Below are 23,624 nucleotides of genomic sequence, written 5' to 3'. Positions count from 1 at the left end.
GGTAGTAATTCAAAGGAAGTTATCCCATTCAAATAGTAAGGGATGACTATTAGACTATCTGATTTTGCTCCAAATACACCTGAAGGGCACTTCCATGTTAGGTGAATTGGGCATTCCCAGTCAAGCCTGCTTTATACCATTAATCTTAAAGGTTAATGGAATTTCAAATGAGATGACATATTTTTATCTCCTCTTCCTAGTTTGGGAACTTAAAAAACCATGCCTTGGAGACTATCTCACCCTGAAAGTTTTCTCAGTTTCTGGGATCTCTTCATTCTGGAACAGCTAACTACTCCACTAGACTTCTAAACCTGGACTATCCCATTTCCCACTGATGAATTTTTTCTAGGGCCTCTACTTTTTAGAGGGACCCAAATAGACTTTTATTTATATCATGATCCAGTTCCTGAAATTGAGACTTCAAAAACCATGTTCTTGATGTGGGTGTTCTTCATTCTCCCTCTGAATTCTCTTCTGTGTCTTCTCTTACAACATTAAAATATAACTTCCTTGAAGGCAGTAACTGTCTTTCTTTTTTTAATTGTATTTTTACCCCCTGTGCTTTGCACAGGGCAAGAACTTAGAAAGTTCATAATACATGCTTATTTCCTCCCTCCCTCTTTTCCTCCCTTCCTTTCTTCCTTCCTTCCTGACAAATATTCATCCTTCTTTATTTGAAAACTTATAGTTATAGGGAACTAGTGTATCCTGAGGCAGTCTATTTCTCTTTGTAATAGCTAAAATTCTTAGAAAGTTTTCCTTAAGTCAAGTTGAAATTCACCTCTTGGCATCTCCTAACTATTGCTCCTGTTTCAATAATCTGGGGTCAAGGAGAACAAGTCTCATGATGTTCCAGTGTTCAATCCATTATACTAGATTTTAGCTTTGGTCAAGTCCCTACTATGCTTCAAATGAAAATATTTCAAATACTTGAAGATAACTATCATGTCCTCCATTACTTTTTCTTTTCTCCAGGTAAAACACCTATAGTTCCTTTACTAGATCCTCATCTGGCCATGGAGAACCCTTATCATCAGGGATACTTACTTCAGTATGCTCACTAGCTTGCAAAAATGTACTGTTCCAAACTGAGCAAGATGGAGTACAACAGAACTAGCAGCGCCTTTGTTTGGACAATGGCATCAATTAAAATTATGTTGTTTTTCTTTTTAGCTTTCATTCTACATGTGGATTTAATGTAGGACTTTACATTGTTCTTTTTTTAATGATAATCTGTTAGATTTGACTTTTCTCACAACTATAGAAGGTGGAAGAATTTGGTGTTTCTAATGTTGCCATTCGACATGTGTGCTCTCCCACCATTTCTATTTCCATTCCCACCATGTCATTTACATATTTGATAAGAATTCCATCTATGCTTTCTTCTAACACATTATTGAAAAAATTTGTACAGCATAAAGTTAAAGGCATATCCTTGAGAAGCTCCACTGAAGACTTCTCTCTCTAATATCCTATTAAATATTAAGTCATGTTGACATAGTATATAGCATACTGGATTTGAGGTCAGGAAGACTTGAGTTAAAATTCTTCCTCAGACACTATCTGTGTGATCCTGACCAAGTCACTTATTCTCTTTTTGCCTCAGTTTCCTTATCTATGTTAGATGAGGAATTACAGAGTTGTGAGAGGATCAAATGAGCTAGCATATATAATGTATTTTGTAAACCTTAAAGTGGTATGTAACCAATAGCTATTAGTTCTATAATCTATTCCACATCATTCCACTTTGAACATAAGGATATGTGAGAGCCTATATATCAAATGCTTTGCTAAAAGGCAAATATATAATACAATATTCTTTGGTAATTATCTCAATAAAAGAAATGAACTTAGTCTTTCAAAAGAACACTGATTTGGGATGAGGAAGATCTGATTTGCAATTCTGCCTTATGCACTTATTAAGTACCCCAGGCAAGTCACTTAAGCATTCTTGGCCTCTATTTCGTTATTTGTAAAATGAGAGAATTATATTCTAGGGCCTCTAAAGTTCTTTTCAGCTCTGTATCTATCATCTTTTGGTACTATGTTTGAGATTCAAGTTTAGATGAATGCGAAAGGTAACTGACTTTGATCTAAGGCTAGATCTGGAACCCAAAAAGAAAGGACCAAGAATAATGTTCCCCATAGTCCAAGGCTAGGAATTGACTTACTGATGTGTGATTGAAGCAAATCCAATGTGAAAGCCAACTTTATGGCTTAAGTCAAGTTAAGATGGATTGTGTTGATGGAATCTCACACTTCTAATTTGCCTATCCTCTATAGAGTTTGTATCCTTAGATTTTTCATGGTGTAGTCATGTAGATTTAGCAACTAAATTGCCCAAGTATGTGCTGCTTATGATTAAGGTCAGGAGAAGTGGCACATGAAATGACATTTGGTAAAGGCTATACATATAAAGTTTAAGAAAAGTCACCATGATGTTATGGGATCAAAATCTGAGAGAAGACAACAAAAATATTCAATTCAACCTCTCACTCAGTAAGGAACCTATTTGCAGCATATTTGAGGGATCATTCAGTTTTTTTCCTTGAATATTCCTGGCTAACTCAAAAATTTAACTTATTCCATTATGGGAATTACTTTCCATTCTTTCACTATTCTCTGATTATTAGTATTATTAAATCCTAGAACCAAAGATCAAGGACAAATCCTTTCTCTCTCTTAGTTAATGGAGAAGGACACTAAGACTTATAGAGAAATGGTGTGCTCAAGGTCACACAAAGAGCTAATAGAACCATCAGCCCTTTTGGATCATGCCTCTTAATTCCTAATCCAAGAATCTTTCAATGATTGAATGAGGCAAGAGGGGGAAGTAGAGGTTCTAAATAGAAAAAAAAAGAATTATTTTGTGTAAGATATATATTCATATGAATTGATGCAGAGTATAGTGAACAAAAATAGAACAATTTATACCATAACACCAATCTTATAAAAATGAACAATTTGAAGACATATAAAGTGATAAAGGACAAAATGAACAGAACCAGGAGGATAATTTCTATGACAATGAAAAGAAACTTTAAAGTCAGAAGGTATACTCAACATAATATGATTTTGTGATTCCATAGGACCAACAATGAAATATGTTTTCCATTACAAAGAGGTGCTAGATTTAGGATACAGAATGAGATAAATGCATTTATATGTATGTATACAGCCAATGGGGAATTAGCTTTTTACTTAATTATGAATATTTGTTATAAGAAATTTTAACATTTTTTTCTTTTTTTCCCAATAGATTAGGAGAGAAAAATAAAGTAAAAATTGAATCTTGCTAATTAAAAAAATGGAGAAATGAGGAGGGAGACTACCAATGTGAAGTCTTGCATGAACTTTTGTTTTTTTTTAGATTTTTCAAGGCAATGGGGTTAAGTGGCTTGCCCAAGGCCACATGGCTTGCATGAACTTTTGAATGAGGTCAGTTTTACTTAACTATTTTATTGCAAAAGATCTCTCATTAGGGAATAATCACTAAATGTAGTGAAACAAACAAATAAAAAGAATGGAAATTCAAGCACCCTGAGAGGGCTAATACATTTTAGAATTATAAGTCATTAAAATCTCAGAGGGGGACAGCTAGATGGCACTGTGGATAGAGCACAGCCCTGGAGTCAGGAGGATCTGAATTCAAATCCAGTCTCAGACATTTAATAATTATCTAGCTGTGCGACTTTGGGCAAGTCACTTAACCTCATTGTCTTATAAAAAACAAAAAAAACCATGAGAGGAAATAAGTTTACTAAATTAGAAGAATAGAAATCCATCAAAATAAAATCTTTTAAAGGGAGATAACCTATTACACTAAACACTTTCTAAGGAAAACTTAGGTGGGGTAATTAATGGAGGAATACCTGGTTTTAGGAAGATCAGTGTTCAAATCCAGCTTCTACCAGTAGATATTTGCCTTAGGCAAGTCATGTAACCTCTGTCTACTTCAATTTTCTGATCTATAAATAAGGACAATATTAACACACCTACTTCTCAGAATTGTTGTGATGATCAAATAAGATAATAATTATAAAAGGGAATATAAATACTAATAATTATTGTTAGGAGTAGGGATTGTGATTCACTCATTGGGCCAAGATTCCTTTCAATTAGATTCTTATCAACCCATCAAAAGCATTAAGTAGTTCCTATTTTGTATCAGGGACTGTCTAGGTACTAGGGATACAAAACTAAAGGAGCTTACAGAGTATTGGGAGAGACAATATTTGCATATGTATTATATATGCATATGTAATATATATATGTCTATATGCATATCTTACACAAATATACCTTAAAATATATATACAAAATAAATGCAGAGTAATTTTGAGGTGGGGATGCTGGTCACTGAAGGACATAGTGAGGACATATGTGGAAACTGATACTGCTCACGGGATTTGAAGGTTACAAGTGATTTTTTACTGGTGAAGGAGGGAAGGACAGCAGCTCCTTTTATTGACCAGAAATTCCTGAGAACAGAGCATGACCTCCCTTGTTAGGTCAGGAATTCTCTCAGGGGAGGTAGGGGACTCATATATTCCTCAGACTAGAACTTCTTCAAGATGACTTTTTGGATTTTGGATTCTCTCCTCCCTTAGATTTTGATTCCTTGACAGAGGGGGCTATCTTTTATCTTTCTCTGTATCCACAGCCCTTAATTGCCTGGCACATAAATTTTTAATAAATATAAACTGACTCACTGACTGGATTAGGGGCTTCACAATAATGGAGAATATGGAATACCTTCTTTATATCTCTCTTAAATGCCTAACACAGAATCAGACACAGAAGTCATTCAGATCTCTGCTGTAGTCATATACCTCAATGACCCTTTATTGAAGGGATCCTACCCACTGTGTACTTTTACAGGAAAAAAGTCACTGAATTTTTGGCTTGACCTCCTGGGCATAGGGGTGAGGTCTTCCCTTCCAAATTCTACAATCACAAACATTTTTTCTGGCGCAGCATCTGGATCAATCCATGCCGTATTTGCTTAGTCTTAATGCTATAGACAATTGGGTTGACCACAGGAGGCACTAGGAGATAGACATTGGCCAGGAGGAGGCGGACAGCAGGAGCAGCATGTTTCACAAAGCGATGCACCATAGCTACACCGATCATAGGGACATAATATATAAGGACAGCACAGATATGTGACACACATGTGTTGAGAGCTTTCCAGCGTCCTTCCCCAGAGGCAATGCCCAGCACTGTATGGAGGATCAACCCATAAGAGATAACAATGAGCAGTGAGTCCAGTCCAAAGGTGGAGGTGACGATGCATAATCCCAGAATACTATTGGGACGTGTGTTACCACAGGGCAGTTGGATCAAGTCTGAATGGAGGCAGTAGGAGTGGGAGAGGGTGTTGTGACCACAGAAAGGCAAGCGCCTCAGGAGGAATGGCAATGGAAACATGAACACCACACTCTTCAGCACGATAGCTACTCCTGTGCGGGCAATGCGGGGCAGGGTTAAGATGGCTGTATAGCGCAGTGGGCTGTAGATGGCTATGAAACGATCCACTGACATAGCCAGCAAGACAGCTGACTCCATGATAGAGAAGGAGTGGATGGAGAACATCTGGAACAAGCAGGTGTTGAAACTGATTTCATTGATGCTAAAGAGAAAGATGCTCATCACAGTGGGTAGGGTGGAGGCGGAGACCCCAAGCTCAGAGAAGGCCAACATAGCCAAGAACAGATACATGGGTTGGTGGAGAGGTGGGTTGCCATGGATCACTATCAGGATCAGACTATTGCCAACAAGGGCCACAAAGTACATGGAGCAAAAGGGGATGGCTAGCCAGGGGTAGACAGCCTCCAGTCCAGGGAGGCCTGTGAGGAGGAAGGTCTCTGGTGTGAAATAGCTATTGTTGAATGTCATCCCCAATTTCAGGTCTCTGAAAAGGTGTTCAGCAAGGAACCTAGGGCTTGATAGACAATTTAAGTATTATGCATATAATTCATGGAAATACTAGGGCTTAACTTCATGCCCTAACTTGTTGAGCTTTCCCAAGAAGTAGATAAATTAATCAAAGAACAAAGTTAAGCTTATTTTATGTTATTCTATTTAATTTTTTTACAAAGCTTACAAATGAAGCAATCATTAATAGTTCTATTCATTTATTTAAGTTAAAGAATAATTTAGTATGAGACTTAGAGAAATATAACTATCTGGGTATAGCTTAGTACAACATTTATTAATCATTTTTAATTTGGCTGTCATTCTTTACAAATCATGGTTAAATATACAACTCATTTTGATTCATGTCCCTTAGTTCTCAAAGACTGTATCAGTGAAAGACAAGCAGGACTTACCAAGCTAAGAAAATTTGTAATATTTTCCTAAGGACACACAGTATTTCTGTCTTCTAACTAAGTCAAAGGAAACTTATTATCAGGGGAATTGTTTTGTTTGGAATAACTCATGAAGGTACCACTGAGGAAGTATCCACAATGGTAAAATATCCAATTTTTGAATTATTTAAGTAAGAATCTTTTCCTAGGATCAAAAACCTCTAATCACATTTTCAGATAAATTCAATTCACCCTTTGATCTTTCTGTCTCTGTCTGTCTCTCAAAAAAGGCATCCACTCTCAGGATGCTTCCACCATCTAACTATCTAGCCTATTAGTTCCCCAATATTCACTGGATAAATTAGTTTTCTGACAGTAGTTTTCTGATCCATATGACTTAATTTAAATGGGAAAAATAAAGAATTGTTACCTTTTAAAATAGCTATTAGCAAGGCTAGTTATTCTGAGTTTAAATAAAATGCTAACAATTTTTTTCCTAATGAAGAGAAGAATTTTTCTGATCTTATGAAAATCTGGCTTTATCTGTTATAGAAGCAGTCCTGCAGTTTCCTCAGTTCTTCACAGGCAATTCTAAATTCCCATTAAATTCATACTTGTTATTATTCAGTCATTCACTTGCGGCCACCTCTTCATGACCCCATACTGTCCATGGGATTTTCTTGATAAAGATACAGGGGTGGTTTACCATTTCCTTTTCCAATGAATTAAGACAAACAGAGATTAAGGAATTTGACCTCTTGTCCAAAGTCACACAGCTGTTAAGTGTCTGAGGTAGAACTTGAACTCAGGTCTTACTAACTTCAAATACAGAGTACTATTCACTAAACTCATGTCTGAAAACTCCATTTTATTCCCAATATCTTTTTCAGAAAGTACATTTTAAAACACATTTAAACAGAATGCAGCTGCATTTTTAAACAAATATTTAATTTCTCCATGTACTGGGACCAGGTGGGGACCTGTTCTCCCAGCCTCATTCTATGGGGAGAGAACTCCTGAAGACTAAAGGTTGAGTTTCATCAATCAAGGAGTCCATGAATAATCTCTTATAGTCTATCTCCTTTTCCTGATAAAGTTAAAAATAGGGTGGGGAAACTTGAATCAATTGCATTGACATTTATTACTCACTAGAAGGTAGCCTGGGAGAGAAAAAGCATTTTTTTTTTTAGGTTTTTAGTTTTGCAAGGCAGTGGGGTTAAGTGGTTTGCCCAAGGCCACACAGCTAGGTAATTATTAAGTGTCTAAAGGGAAAAGCATTTCTTAAAGGGAAGGGTGAATGTTCAGTGGGAGGTATTTATGTGAGACTTGGGTTTTCTGTTTCAGTCAGGCAAGGCTTCTCCTTTCCTTTCCTCCAACACCTACTAAAATTTCCTCGTTTAATAGTGTGGTGAATTCCCTACTCCTTCATCCACTATCAATATCTGTGCATTCTTTGTGACTGTTGGTGTTTGTAAGGATAGATTCACCAACTCCAGCTAAGAACTGAGTATTACTTGGTAAAATGAAAAAAAAAAGTCAAGAGGGTTTATATCAAGGTGATAAGGAAAAGAGTGTCTTTTGTGAACTTTGGGGGTCAAGTTAGATTCTGATTTGAATGACTGGCAATGTAGTATATAATGGATAAAACCTGCAGAGGACAATAGCACTGGACCTTGAATCAGGATAAACTTGATTCAAATCTAAACAGTTACTATATGATGTAATGTTCTCTTTCAGATAGTACAAATCCTATATCATATTCATATTCTTTTGACTTTCCTCCTGTAGAAAGTAGGAATGATTTAATTATATGGGCAGAAGACTGGTACCATCTAGAGTCATTCTGGTTGCCTTACATTGAACCTGGAAATTAGAAGAATAAAATCTCTAAGACCAAGCTTTTAAAAAGCCTCAAAAGCACTTATCTTCCATGCTTTCAAGACTCATACCTAGACTGTTTTCTGTGAGGTGATGTAGTGGATAGAGCTCCATACCTGGAGTCAAGAAGAACTGAATTCAAATCCAACCTCAGAAATTTACTGGCCATATGATTCTGGGCAAGTTACTTGACCCTGCTTGCCTCAGTTTCCTCATCTGTAAAATTAACTGGAGAAGGCAATGACAAACTATTTCAATATCTTTTCCAAGAAACTTCAAAATATATCATAAAGAGTTGGATATGCTGAGAACAACTAAATAACAATAACATAAACCCCCAAAATCACCTTCAGTTTTTCTTGACATCTTCCAGATTTTCTTTTTAGTGCTTCTTCTTCCCCTTCTCCCTACCCCCAAATTCTTCCCTAAGCTCTCTACCTATAAATACAGATAACAACTCTTTAGCTAGCTAGCCAGATAATTGTATTTCTACTTAATTAATACCCTTTGTAATTCTCTTATTTTATACATTTAAAAATATTACTCTGAGAAAGGGTTCATATATTTTATTAAATTGCCAAAGGGTGTCCATGTCATAAATAAATAAAAAGGTTGAGAACCCCTGCTGCAAGTCAATCAGAAAACGTTTTCAGCAACACAACCAGATGTGATGCTTCAATATTATTTCCTGAAATTTAGTTAAAGCGTACCACACTATTATAGGCCAAGCTAATATAATAAAAATGATAATTCTACTTAAATTAAATCACTAACTATACCTATCAAACTACCAAAAATTATTTTACAGAGCAAAAAAGTAACAAAATTCATCTGGAGAAACAAAAATTCAAAATATCAAGGAAATTAATGAGGAAAATGCAAAGGAAGGTGACCTGGCAATATCAGATCTAAAACATAAAGAGGCAATCATCAAAATTGCCTGATACTGGCTAAGAAAGAGCAATAGAGCATTGAAAAAGATTAAGTTCAAAAGAAATAGTGATAAATGACTATAGTAATAAATCCAAGGACTCCAGTTTCTGGTATAAGAACTTACTATTTGAAAAAAAAACTTCTGGGAAAACTGGAAAATAGTATGGCAGAGACTAGGCATAGACCAACATCTCACACCCCATCCCAAGATAAGTTTGAAATGGATACAAGATTTAGACATAAAAGATATATCATAAGCATCTTAGGAGAACAAGGAATAGTTTACCTGTCAGATCTTTGGAGAGGGGAGGAGTTCATGATCAAGCAAGAGATAGAGAACATTATAAATTGCATAATGAATAATTTTTATTACATTAAGTTAAAAAAAGTTTTGGCACAAATAAAGCCAATTCAACCAAGATTAGAAGGATTGCAGAAAACTGGGTAACAATTTTCACAGATAGTATTTCTGATAAAGGACTTATTTCTAAACTATACAGAGAATGAAGTAAAATTTATAAGAATACAGGTCATTCTCCAATTGATAAATGGTCAAAGGAAATGAATAAGCAATTATGATGAAGGAATGAAAGCTATCTATAGTCATATGAAAAAATGTCTAAATCATAAAGAAATGCATATTAAAACAACTCTGAGGTACTAACACCCATCAGATTGGTTAAAATGGCAAAAAAAAAAAGGAAAACAATGTAGAAGAGGATGTGGGAAAACTGGGACTTTAATGTAGTGTTCATGGAGTTGTGAATTGATCCAATCATCTAGAGAGCGTGCCCAAAGAAAAAATAAAACTGCACACTCTTTGATTCAGCAATACCATGACTAGTTCTATATCCCAAAGGGATCATAGAAAGGGGAAAAGATTCACATGTACAAAAAATATTTATAGCAGGTCTTTTTGTAGTGGCAAAGAATTAATTAGAAGTTGAAGGAAATCTCATTCACATCTAGAGAAAAAACTATAGAGTCTGACCATAGATCAAAGCATACTCTGTTCACTTTTTAAAACTTCTTTTGTTTTTTTTTGTTTCTTCATCTTGATTTTTTTCCATTTAGTTTTAATTCTTCTTTCACAATATGACCAATATTGAGATGTGTTAAATATGATTGCTATATTAGATTACTTGCTGCCATGGAAAGAGGGAAGAAAAAAGAGGGTGGTAGAAGAATGTGGAACTCAAAAATTTACAAAAAGATGAATACAGAAAATCTTTGCATCTAATGGAACAAACAAAAATAACACAAAAATACTACACTGACTCAGAAGCCTAAGAAAACACAAACATCTTTATAGTTCCCATGGGGAGGCTGTGCTAACTTAGCTTTCTCTCCTCGATAGCCAGGAGACTATTATGATAGACTCTTGGTCTTTCTGCCTCAAGGCTCTCCCTACTTCAATTCATTCTCTACTCAGTTGGAAAATTGGTTTTCCTAAAACACAGGTCCGACTACATCATATCACTCTTCTTCATTCCATTCAGTAAACTAATGGCTTCTTTTGTTTCCAGGATGAAAGAAAATAAAAGATCTTTTCCTTCCAGAACTCTTCATAACTTGGCCCCTATCCAGTCTTCTTACATCTTACTCTTTCCATATATTCTGTGCTTTAGTGACACTGGTTTTCTTACCATTCCTCTCACATGACATTCTATTTCCTGACTCCCAGTGTTTTTTACTGGCTATCTCCATGGGAATATTCTTCCTCCTAGCTTCCTTTAAGTGTCAGCTAAAATTCTACCTTCTGCAAGAAGTCTCTTAATCTTAGTGTTTTCCTTCTGAAACTATCCAAATTTTGTCTATCAATTCCTTGTTTGTACTTACATTTTTGTATGTTGTCTCTCTCATTGCATTATAACCTCTGTTTTTATAATTCTTTGTATCTCCACCACTTGGTTCGTTGCCTAGGGTGTATTGTATAGTAGATTCTGAATAAATGTTAGTTCACTAACTGACTATTCAACCCAGTTTTGGTCCAGAGGAAAAAATCTCCCAAATCTCATATTTAGTTAGTCCTTATGCTTGTTTCTCTCCTCAGTCATTCACTAGGAATTCATTCTTTCTCTGGGAGCCCTGAAAAACTGCTTAAAAGCTCAACCATCACCCCCTTACCCTGAAGGCTCTATAGCTTCAGACAAGCTTGAATTGATAGTCACTGCCTCAATCAGTGACAAAACCTCTTCTAAACCTCCCAAAGTTTACTTTAGCTCTCTCCCTCCTTTTTACTCTCCTAGACCTTCAAGAACCCACCTGCCTCTCCAGTGAGGTCAGTCCTGAGAATGATAAGATGAACATGATCTATTTATCCTAATTTGTGAGTCTATCATCACTGCTTCACCTTCTTCTCCACCCCCTCTAGCCTGATAGAACCTCACTGGCTGTCACAACTCCAAAGGGAATACAAGATGAGCCATTCTGGAAGGAGGTGATGCTAGAGTTCCTGAAAACATCAGGGATTTAGATGTAATGGTTCAGAAATCAGGGAACTGAAGAGAGGGGATAAGTGGGAGGAGAATAGGGTCATAACAAACTGCTCTTGGCCAAAGTAAATAACATGATGGTATATTTATATATATGTGTGTTCCTATCTGAATTTATGTCATGGATAGTATATTGGATCTACAGACATGAAATGCGGGTTTAAATTTCACCTCTGCTCTTTGTTATGTGTCTTCTTAACCAAGTCTCTTGACCTCTCTAGATTTCCTTTTTTCCCAATTAAAAAATGAGGAGTCTTATATGTTTCTGGTTCCAAATCTATGCTTACATAATATTATAAATTCACATGAATGCTACTAATTCTAACAATCTGGGGCACTGCTGGTCATGGATGTTCTGGGTAACTTTCATCAGAATAGAAGACATCTAGCAACAGGTCATGTATTAGGTTGGCTCCAGTTCTACTTCTGATACCTCCATTTGGGGACCTTGGAATAGTTCTCATGGCTAGCATGGCTTTGAAAAACATAGGCCTGACTCTATCCTGAGGGTGTACTACTGACAACAAACAAATGAATGTTCTGAGTACCCCAGGAAAGAACTAGAACCTCTACCAAAGGATATCCTGGGAGCACAGGAAGATGTGAGTTAAGCTGTCTAACCTAGTGAATTCATTCATTCACCCAGGAAACATAGCAGTGAGTCTCTAGTTTGCAAGATCTTGACCTCTTTCCTTTGATCTTTTGATTCTAATGCCCATATCCAACCCCCAAGGTCAACATGTTCTCAATACAACTAACAGAATAATAAGAGCTAATATTTATACACTGCTTCAGTAAATAGAAGTCACTGTGTTAATTATTATGCAATTATTTCATTTGAACCTCAGAACAACTCTGTGAAGTGGGTGCCCTTATTATTCCCATTCATAATTGAGGAAGCTGAGGAAAATAGATTTTAAGTGACTGAAGGGGATTCCTTAGAGCTAAATTGTAAGTTGCTTAGAAGGACAGGAATATAGCCTTGGGCAAGGGACACATCACAATAGATGGCATCTAAACAAGAATTCCTCTCTAATCCTGAGATTGCTCTTTGTGTCCCTACAAAACTGCTATTGTTCTCTGTTGGTCTAGTGATGCCATTCAATCATTCCTACTGTTGCATTGTCCCGTCCCTGCTTTGGTCTTTGATTTTTCCTTCTATGTTCTCTCCTGTTGAGGTTTCTGCTGAGCATATCTATTCATGAGCCATCTGCTTTCTTCTGCCACCTGCTGGTAGTCTTTTGAAATCCAGCTACTTCATGCCAAGAAGGTAATCTCTCAGCAATTATAGTTTATAGCTTCAGGGATTGTTTTAGTGCCAGGTGTTTGTTTGTTGACTCAGAGAAACACTTTAGAATCTTCAAGAAACTTCCAGATATGAAGTCAGAAGACCCAATTTCACATCTCTCACTTGCTCCTTGAGTGACCCTAAGCAAAACTAAGAACAAAAATAAGAACATTGAACTAGTTTACCTCTAATTTCTCTTCAAATTTCCTAGATGGCACAATAGATAGAGAACTGAGTCTAAAGTCAAGAAGGCTGAGTTCAAATCCTTCCATAGACACGTCCAAGCTATGATCTTGTGTAAGTTACTTAATCTCTGTCTCCCTCAGCTTCCTGCTCTGTAAAAAAAAAATGATAAAAATAATAGTACCTACAATCCAGAGTTGTTGTGAGAATAAAATGGGTATAGTATTTCTAAAGCATTTTGCAAATCTTAAGTTACTATAAAAGCTATTTATTATTTATTATTATTATTATTATTATTATTATTATTAGATATTGAAGTAGTCTGAAAACTCCTTTGTTTCTGCCTATGTTGCTCTCTCCTGATCTCTGATATTTGACTTGGGTAGAAAAATTTCTTTCATTATTTTCAGCTCACGTAATCATCTTCAGCAATGTCCATGAAAATCATGGGAAAACTTTACCCTACTTCCCTTATACTTACTAAGTCAAATAGTTTTGGAAGGTGGTTCTTCCTGGTAGGGAGGTATGGAGTGATATACACAGTCTCAGAAAAGTTCTAGGAACAGAGTAGTCCCCTGATGGAAAATAGATTTGATTATCTCTAGATTGAAAGTATTTCATTAATGTCCCATGTGCATTACTTTCAGGAAGATTAAAAAGTGTAGGATGGATTTCATTCTTTGACATATGCTTCATTGGAGGTAAGTGGTATCAATTTGTAGACCAACAAAATAAATGGTATGATGCACTAATGGATAAAGGCAGTTTAGTTTTTCCAAGACCTAAAGATGAACTGAGAGCTAGAAAATCCCCTTACTCCAGAACTATGGGAGGTACTGAAGAGATACCAACTTTGTTGCAGAGAAAGGAAAGGAGGGATTGGTCCAAGACAATCAGACAAGAGTTTATGACCACACCTAGATCTAGAGAACTAAATGAATCTAAGGGAAATGGTGTCCAGGAAGGGACATAAAAAATAGCCAAGAAAAAAGTAACAGCTCTTGTACTCAGGAGTCCCCAGTTCTAGTCCTGTGTGATAATAAGAATTCCACTTGTTTTTCAGGGTATAATTTTTTTATCTATAAAATAAAGGTGTTCCATTAGATGATATCTAAGATTTCTAAAATCAATTAAATGAATCCTATTTGTGTCCCATAACGAGGTTTAAAATACAAGTTTATTTAGAGGATTTATAAAAAATTCCTTGCTATTGAGAAGCTTACAAAGCTAGGGAATGGACCTTGGATATAACATATAGGAATAGGAATGAATATAAAGTATATAGAAAGTCACTTCCAGAGGGAGAAAGAGTGAAAATAACTTAGGAGATCAGGAAAAGTCTCACTGAAGAGAACTTTGAAAAAAGAGATTGTTCAAGACAGAAGTGAGGAAGGAATGCCTTGTAGATATGGGGCCCCATTTATGTAATAATGTCATGGCAATAGAAAGTGTACTTCCTCATTCAGAGACTAGTTAGCAGTTCAATTTGTTTAATTTTCCTTTTTTAACTTAATAACATATTATTTTTTCCAATTACATATAAAGGCAGTTTTCAACATCCATTTTTAATTGAAATTGGTGTTTCAGGTTCATGAAACAGAATGGACTAAGCATGTGTCCAGGCACCAGACTTGCCCAAAAGGTGCCTGAAAGCTATAAGCAGAAGGTCCTTGAATTTCATGATGAATAAACTTGATTTCAATAACTTTATGCAATGCATTCTTTTTCAAATTTAGGGCCCCCAAATTAAGGTGCAACTTACATCGTGCATCAACACGAGAGCATCTTATATATGGGGAAATATGGTCTGATTGCTTCAGTCAAACTTAAAAAAGTCAAGTGTCCAGAGCTGTCTCCAGTCATCCTGATATCTATCTTGTCATTGGATACAGGTAGTTCTAAAGGAGTGAGACTGATGACTTTGTATAGCCCTTCCTCGCTTAAATCCAATTAATCTGCTAGTCATGACATTACTTTCCTGCTGTCAGGATCCACTTCTAGAGTGAAGGACAAATAATAACAACTAGGCTGATAATTCTCCAGTTTCTCTGCTGACCTCCAAACTTGCATCTCCAATTGCCTTTCAGATATCTCAAACTAGATGTCCAGTAGACAACTTTAACTAAACATGTCAAAAACAAAGCTTATTATCTTTCCTCCAAAATTTTCTCTTTCAGCAGAACCAGAAGAACGTTGTACACATTAACAACATTGTGAGTTGATCAACTATGGTGGAGGCAGCTCCTCTCAGCAAGTCAGAAATTAAAGACAACTGTGGGAGATCTGTTATGGACAATGGCATCCACATCTGGGGGTGGGGGGGACCCAGAAACTGAATGTATTCTATACTCACTTTTAGGTTTTAGGCAAATGGGGTTAAGTGGCTTGCCCAAGGCCACACAGCTATGTAATTAGTAAGTGTCTGAGGCCACATTTGAACTCAGGTACTCCTGACTCCAAGGCTGGTGCTTTACCCACTACGCCACCTAGTCGCCCCATACTCACTTTTACAAAAACGTCTCTTATATTTTTCTTTCCTATCTCATGTCTTTTTTTTCATTTCCCTTAGTCCTAATTCTTCTTACACAAAAATGACTGATATGTAAATATGCTAAACACAAATGTACATGTACAACTTTTACCAGATTATTTGCCTTAAAGGGGAGGAGGGAGGGAAGGGAGGGTGGGTAATAGAAAAAATGTGTAACTTATAAATTTGCAAATAGATGAATGCTAATGTAATTGGAAAAATGAAATAAAATACTAATTAAAAAAAGTTTTATCCCTCTCCTATCTTTTATATTACTGTAGAGGGCAATACCATCCTTCCAGTCCAAGAGCCATCCTGATCTCATTACTATCTCTGCCTCTACTGCAATAGCCTGCTTGTGGGTCTGCATTCCTCAAGTCTCTCTCCACTTCAATCCATCCAATTCAGCCACTAAAATCATTTTTATAAAGTGAAGATCCATCCATGTCACACACACACACACACACACACACACACACACACACACACACACACATCCCCTCCCTTCACTCCATAAATTCCAGTGGTTTCTATTTCCAGGACTGAATATAAAATTCTCTGGCATTCAACGTTCTTTATAACTTAACTGCCTCCTACCTTAAACCTTACTCCCTGATAGGCACTTCCCTCCAGTGAAACTGGCTTCCTAACTGTTCCACGAATAAGACACTGCATTTCTTGGCTCTAGGAATTTTCTCTGGCTGTCTCCCATGCCTGGAATCCTGTCCCACCTCTATTCTGTCCACTGTCCTTCTTGACTTGATTTAAGTTCCAATTAAAATTCTATCACTTACTGGAAGTCTTCTTCAAATGCTCTTAATTCTAGTGCCTTTCTTCTAAGTATTTCCTATTTGTCCTGTATCTACCTTACTTTGCATACATATTTGTTTGCATGTTATCTCCTTCATCAGATTGTAACTCCCTGAAGGCAGAGACTATCTTTTGCTTCCTTTTTTGTATCCTGTAGTACTTAACACAGTGGCTGATACATAGTAGAAATTAATAAACATCAATAAATGTTTCTTAATTGATTGATTTTTGATTGAGTTTTAGTTGAAAACGTCTTCCCTGACAATTAAGTCTACCTGTGTTGCTCAAGGTAGTTTGGATATTGACTGAGTCCCTAAGCAATAATTTATTAGAGCTAAGAATTAAGAAACTGAAGGCTAAAGTGAAACTAATATTGATTCTGGGTTTTTGAATGAAGATGGGGATAGGATATTGTGGATCTGGGTCTCACATACAGAGGAAATGAAAATCTTTAGTTCCAGGTTCCCATGGTGTAGAGAAAGGGTGACTAGAATCAAGGAGTGAAGAAAAAATAAGTTAAGGAATGAGGAAAGTTAACATCTAGTTCTCAGTAAGCAATATTATAGGAAAGGCAAAAGTCAAGGACTGAAACTCAAATCCACAGGCTAACCTGGGGGGTGGGAGTGAAAAGGGAAGAGGAAAAAGTCAAAGAGGACAGGGGAAATAGGGAATTGGGGAAGAGGGAATGAGAGAAAGAAAGAAAACCAAATGGAGGAGGGGGAGGGGACTTTATGCTCAGCTCCCAGCACCTGAGACCTGTGTTTTCCCTAGGGATAGAATAAGAAGGAGGATAAATGTGCTCTCCATAGATACTGGAATATGGTCTCTCAATGCCTCTACTTTCTTTTGTCTGAGTGTTGCTTTCTTCCTGCAGTAAGAATCAGTGAGACACAAATCTGGGAGAGAATACTGTGAGTGTTGGATAGTTCATATTTGTCCTGATTATCAGTGTCATGATGCTGTAAGGATGGGGAGGGACAGAAGTTGGGGCAGGAGTAGTGGAACATGAACTGAATTGGGAATCAGAAGATTTCAACTTGATCCCCTGCTCTGCAACTTCCTAACTCTGTGATTGTGAACTGCTCAAGGGCAGGGACTGATTTGTGTCTTTCTTTGTATTCCTCAAATTTAGTACAGTGGCTAGTACAGTGAGGGTTTATTAAATGTTTATTGACTTACTGAGTGTTTCCTTGGGCAAATCACTTTCCTTCTATGGGTCTCAGTTTCTTTCCTCTTTTTTTTTTTTTGCAAAATAAGGGGATTGGACTTTCTAACCTCTAGGGTCTATTTAGGTTTTGACATTTATGATTATATGACAGAAATAAAGAGAGAAATAAGGAGAGGGAGATAATTACTTTCTCCACTGCAGGCTAAGAAATCTTATGAGATCTCAAACTTGGAATATCAAAGGGAAGGTCTTGTGTTTCCACAAGATCATAATTGTTGAGCTAGAAGGGATCTTATATAAATGAGGGAAATGAGGCAAAAAGGAGTTTTAAATGATTTGCCCAAAGTTATACATAAAGTATATTTTTGAGAGGAGTTTTGTACTTAGGTTCTCTGACTCTAGAGTCTTCCCATTTTACTATGCTACCTATTCATCCTTTAGAAGTCTATTGTCTACTGCATTGGGTTCTTCTATTGATCCCTGATCACTCTTCAGGCTGTTGACAAGGGAGAAACTTAGAAGTCACAACATCTGGGCCCCTGATACTTGGCATGCAGGCTAGCAAATCTAAAGCCTCCTCTTTTCACTCATATGTCTCTTTCTGTTTTCTCTTCCTACCTTCTTTTTCTTTATTTCTCTCACACATGCATTTCTTTATGTCTAGATGCAATATGGGAATCTCCTTGGCTCCCTCTTTCCTTCCCTCTCTATTCCTTCATTTAGACAGAGACAACAAATAACAAATAAAAACAACAAAATCATTTTTTAAAATTCTACAATTATTAAGTCTGTTTTTGAATTTGAATGTGTGTGTGTGTTTGTGTATGTTTTCTATCAGAATCATGAGGGATTTGAGAATTTATGCTGTCCATTCACCTGTTGAGACATAGTTGAATCATCTCTTATGGTCAAAGTCTCATTTATTCTAGTATGAAACAATACTCTAATCATAGAGATCTTTGTGCCTGCTTTGTACATAAATGTGCACAAGTGATTTTTTTAATCAACTGATTCCATTATTTGATATTTACTACAGAAGAAAATCTTCGGTCACTATACTTTGTGTCACAGACATTTAGAAACTCATTGACAGCTATCCAGTGTACCCTCGTCTTCCTCCATTGTTTGTTCTCACTAGTTCTTTCTCAAATTCACTGATTCTTCTTTAGTCAATCCTACATTATTCATTAAAGATTTCAATAAGAATTTATTAAGCACCAAATCAAGACACTGTGGAAGATATTCAGAAATTCAGTGTTTTATTACTACATAACCCCTTCCTTTGTGAAGATTAAAGTCAAATAAAAGATAAAACAATTGCATATATAAGTATCTAAATCAGTGTAATATAAGACAAAACATTATAACAGTTCAATAAAAGCATCTGTCTAAGAGTTCTATGTCTCTTTGAAATCACAGTAACTAGATCTAGACACAGGTTAGTCAGATCTTACTGTGGCAGTTATCACAGCCAACTAATCAAAACAAAGATATGGGAAAGTAATAATATAAAATGCGATGACGATGAAGAACATAGTGTTGATGATGTTGATAGTAGTTTTGATTGTAGTGATTCAGAAGTTGAAGTCAAAAAGACCTGGGTGAAAATCCCACTGTTGACCCTTATTATGTATTAAATGATCACATGGCCTTATTACCTCATAGACTTCATCATATATGAATACTAGCAAGTCCTTCAAGCATTCAAAGCTTCAGTTTCAATATCTGCAAAATAAGAACAGTTGCAGTAACTATTCTACAATGTTATTTTGAGATTTACAAGAAATAATTTATTGATATATTGACATATACCATAAATTATTCATTGAGAGATACGTTTAATATTTAATCTATTTGTAATATATTCATACAATATATTAATAATTCAGTCACATCAAGTCGGTGTTGATTATGTATTTACTATGTACTAAACTTTTGGGAAACAAAAAAAATGTAAAAACAAGTTTATTCCCAAGAGCTACCAGTCTGAAGGGAAAGACAATATACAAAAAAACCAGATACAAACAAGAAATAAATTTAGGATAAACTGGTGATAATCTTAGAACAAGGCATTAGCATTAAGGAAGACTGTTTCTAAAAGTTTCTTGTAGAATGTGAGGTTTTAACTGAGACTCAAAAGAAGACAGGAAGCTGGTAAGTGGAGACCTAGAGAGAGTTCCAGGAAGGGGGAACAGCCAATGACAAGAGTTGAAGTCAGGAGATAAAGAATTTTGTGAGAGGAGCAAAATGGAGAATTGTTTCATGGAGCATGGATTATGTGGAGAAGAGTAAGGTATATGAATACTGGAAGGGTAGGAAGTCTCCAGGTTATTGAGGGCTTTCAAAGACAAACAGGATATTTTTTCCCTAGAGTCAATAGGAAACAATAGAGTTCTTTGAGTAGGAGGGGGTAATCTGGGAGGATGACACATAGGTCATAACAACTAGGTTTGAGCCTGAAATGCTGGAAGGATGGGAGTACCCTAGACAGTAATAGGGAAGTTAGTAAAAGGGAGAAGTTTTGGGGAAAGATGAGTTTCATTTTGATTGAGCTCAAAATGTCTATAGACCATTTAATTAAATTTGTCTAATAGGTAAATGGAGACTAGAGGTGGGAGAAAGATTAAGATTGGATGATTAGATCTGGAAATTGCCTGCATAGATTGAAACTGTGAGAACCGATTTGATCATGAACTGAAATTATATAAAGGGAGAAGAGAAGAGCCCCAGACCAAAGTCTTGGAAATTCCCACTGTAGGTTGGTATTCTGTGGATGAAGACACAGAAAAGGAGACAAAGAAAGAGCAGTCAGATATTTAGGAGAATCGAGAAAGAACAATGGAATGAAAGCTAGAGACAGGAGAGTATCAAAGAGAAGAGTTTAATTGAGTTTCAAAAGCTGCAGGGAGATCAGGAAAGATGAATATTGGGGAAAAGACATTGGATTTGGCATTTAAAAGATCATTAATAGCTTTGAAGAAAGCAGCTTTAATTGAATGGGTTTTTTTTTTAGGATTTTGCAAGGCAAACGGAGTTAAGTGGCTTGCCCAAGGCCACACAGCTAGGTAATTATTAAGTGTCTGAGATCGGATTTGAACCCAGGTACTCCTGACTCCAGGGCCGGTGTTTTATCCACTTATGACACCTAGCTGCCCCAGATTTGATTGAATGTTGAGAATGAAAGCCATACTGTAGAGAGTTAAGCATGGAATCGGGGAGTTTAATCACAAAAAGCAAGAGAGAACTGGAATAATAGCTAATGGGACTAAACAGATGAAATGAGATTTGTTTGAAAATGGAGGAGATGTAAGCCTATTTGTAAGCAGTAGGGAAGTAGCCAGTAGAAACAGAGATATTGAAGATAAATAAAAGAGGGGTCGTAATAGAAGAAGCAAGCTGTTGGCAAAGTTGGTTTAGTAAGAGATCATGTGCATGTAGAGAGTTTTATCTTAGCAAAGGGAAGGGTTGGCTTCTTATTTGAAAGAAGGAGATGCAGTGCAATAAGAATCTAAGTGATGTAAGATGAAGGACAAGAGAGAGGAGGGAGCTCTTGAGAAAGGGTCTATTTTTTTTCAGTAAAACATAGGCAAAGTTCTCAGGTGAGAGAATAAAAAGATGAAAAAAGAATGAAAGTGATTTGAAAAAGGAGTATATAACAGTAAAAATCTATGCAAACCTCAAAGCACAATTAATAATCTAAGAGAATATTAGTTATGATCCATCCCTCAATCAGCAAGTATTTAGTAAGCTCATAGTATGTGCCAAGCACTGTGTTAGATGCTGAAAGTAAAAAAGAATAGCAAAAACTGTTTCTGCCCTCAAGGAAGTTACATTCAAATGGGGGACACAATATATACATGAATAGGTGTACACTATTTTTGTTAGATAGTCCACTATAATTTTGCACCTATAGATAAAGACCAGACATTGGACCATAAGATAGTAGAATTTTACTGAGCCTAAAATGAATTTCATAATGAGAGATATAGAAATACATTATTTTTAGGATGATCAGGGATGAAATAGGGGAAAAATGGCATGAAAAAATATGTTCTTTTCTTCCTGATCAAATTTCTTACCCCCACCCCCTTCCACATGGTTGTTGACCTTTGTTCTTGAAGAGGACCAAAATGATATCATTATGTTAGAATCAAGGTACCATGTGTTTAACTGTGATTAATCAGACCAACATGAGCTCAGAATGTTCTGTCACAGGTCAGCATAAGTCTTTTGGGATGGATTCTCTAAATTTGTACATCTTGCCTACCACATATCTATCACTCAAATGACATTACTTTTGTTAAAGTTTAAGTTTATGAAGAAACTAATCTATTTATGAAGCTTTGAGTTAGACTTTGAAGCTTTGTCTATAAAAAATAACACAATTCAAGTCCACTCCAACATCTATAACAGGATTTTACTATTATTAAGATACAGAGGCTTGGTGATGAGGTAGTCTTGTAAGAATTACTTAGATAACTCAGATATCAAAGGGAGAGAAGGGGTGAAGATGAAAGAGTTAGGTAGGCATATGGCAAATCCCTTGCAGATGGGAATGACCATGGTGATATTGGTGTATGGTGTATGTTAAAGAGGATAGTGATGTGTTCACAAAGAAATGAGTTCTGATTTGGACATGTCTTTTGTTAATAAATAACAAGATATTTGGTGGTTTTCTTTTCAGCCTGCTTTCCAAAAGGAGGCATGATTTCTTTCTTTCCTCACTCTCCAGTCAATATCACCCAATTCCGTCCAACTTTCTTCCTCATTGGTTTCCCTGGTTTGGAGGCCATTCAACACTGGATCCTTATCCCGTTCTGTCTGATGTATCTAGTGGCCATCTTGGGTAACTGCTTCATCTTGTTCATCATTAAGACAAACAGTCATCTCCACACACCCATGTACTACCTTCTCTCACTGCTAGCCTTCAATGATCTTGGCCTCTCAGTGTCCACACTGCCCACCACACTGGTCACCTTCTGGCTTGGTTCTCAAGACATCTATTTTGGCACTTGCCAGTTCCAGATGTTTTGTATCCATTCCTTCTCCTTCATGGAATCTGCTGTGCTCCTTGTCATGTCATTTGACCGTTTTGTGGCCATCTGTTGTCCATTGAGATACTCAGTTATTGTCACAGGTCAAAGAGTGACTCGGGTTGGCCTTGCCATCATCTTGAGGGGTCCTGTGGCTCTACTTCCCATTGTCCTCCTTCTCCAAGCATTCCCATATTGTGGACGGCGAATCCTCTCTCACTCTTTTTGTCTGCACCAGGATGTGATCCGCCTGGCTTGTGCGGACACTACGTTTAATAACCTGTATGGGCTGACACTGGTGGTATTCACTGTGATTCTTGACCTGGTTTTCATTGCCTTGTCTTATGCTCTCATTCTCCATGCTGTGATGGGTCTGGCCTCCCGAGAAGAGAAGCTAAGAGCATTTCAGACATGTACCTCACATCTCAGTGCTGTGTTGGTTTTCTTTGTACCTATGGTGGGGTTGTCTTTAGTACACCGCTTTGGAAGGCATGCTTCACCTGTTGTCCATCTCCTTATGGCTAACATCTACCTATTTGTGCCTCCCATGCTCAACCCCATCATCTATAGCATCAAGACCAAGGAGATACGCCGGGCAATTGTCAAGCTCATGGTACAACTAAAATGGAGATCTAGGCACTAAGGTTAATGGAGGCCTTCCTGGTAATGGTTCCTTTTATGTTCAATAAAGTTTGAAAAATATTTATTAAATCTCTTTTGGTGTTAAATGTTGAATTTTATCCTGAGAAAATATACATTTTATTTTATTTTTTAAAAAAATTTATTTATTTATGGCAACGGGCTTAACTGACTTGCAAGCTGGGCAATTATTAAGTGTTTGAGATCAGATTTGAAATCAGATCCTCCTGACTCCAGGACTAATGCTCCATCCACTGCATTGCCTAACTGACCCTGAAAATGCATACTTTAAATGCACAATCTCTGCCTTCATGGACCTCAGCATTTTGTAGGTGTGAAAAGATAACAGCATAAAA

At 36.6% G+C, this 23,624-nt stretch overlaps 2 protein-coding genes across 2 annotated transcripts; one reads left to right on the top strand and one right to left on the bottom strand.

Moving 5' to 3' along the window:
- Positions 1-4,953: 4,953 nt before the first annotated feature.
- LOC141507842 (olfactory receptor 51A4-like) lies at positions 4,954-12,740 on the bottom strand. Its single transcript, XM_074215869.1, has 2 exons — positions 12,733-12,740; positions 4,954-5,914 (listed from the first exon to the last, which is right to left on the bottom strand). Exons 1-2 carry the CDS (start codon positions 12,738-12,740, stop codon positions 4,954-4,956), a joined length of 969 nt encoding a protein of 322 aa, XP_074071970.1.
- A 9,560-nt stretch (positions 12,741-22,300) lies between these two features.
- LOC141507839 (olfactory receptor 51M1-like) lies at positions 22,301-23,272 on the top strand. Its single transcript, XM_074215857.1, has one exon. It carries the CDS (start codon positions 22,301-22,303, stop codon positions 23,270-23,272), a length of 972 nt encoding a protein of 323 aa, XP_074071958.1.
- The last annotated feature ends 352 nt before the right edge of the window (positions 23,273-23,624 follow it).

This window comes from Macrotis lagotis, chromosome 1 (assembly GCF_037893015.1).
Source record: "Macrotis lagotis isolate mMagLag1 chromosome 1, bilby.v1.9.chrom.fasta, whole genome shotgun sequence".
Taxonomy (NCBI): domain Eukaryota; kingdom Metazoa; phylum Chordata; class Mammalia; order Peramelemorphia; family Peramelidae; genus Macrotis; species Macrotis lagotis.
The sequence above is the reverse complement of the archived record's forward strand: the minus strand, read 5'-3'. Positions and strand labels throughout refer to the sequence as shown.

Excerpts from the sequence above, each read along its gene's own strand:
- LOC141507839 (XM_074215857.1), top strand. The coding sequence starts at position 22,301 with ATGATTTCTTTCTTTCCTCACTCTCCAGTCAATATCACCCAATTCCGT.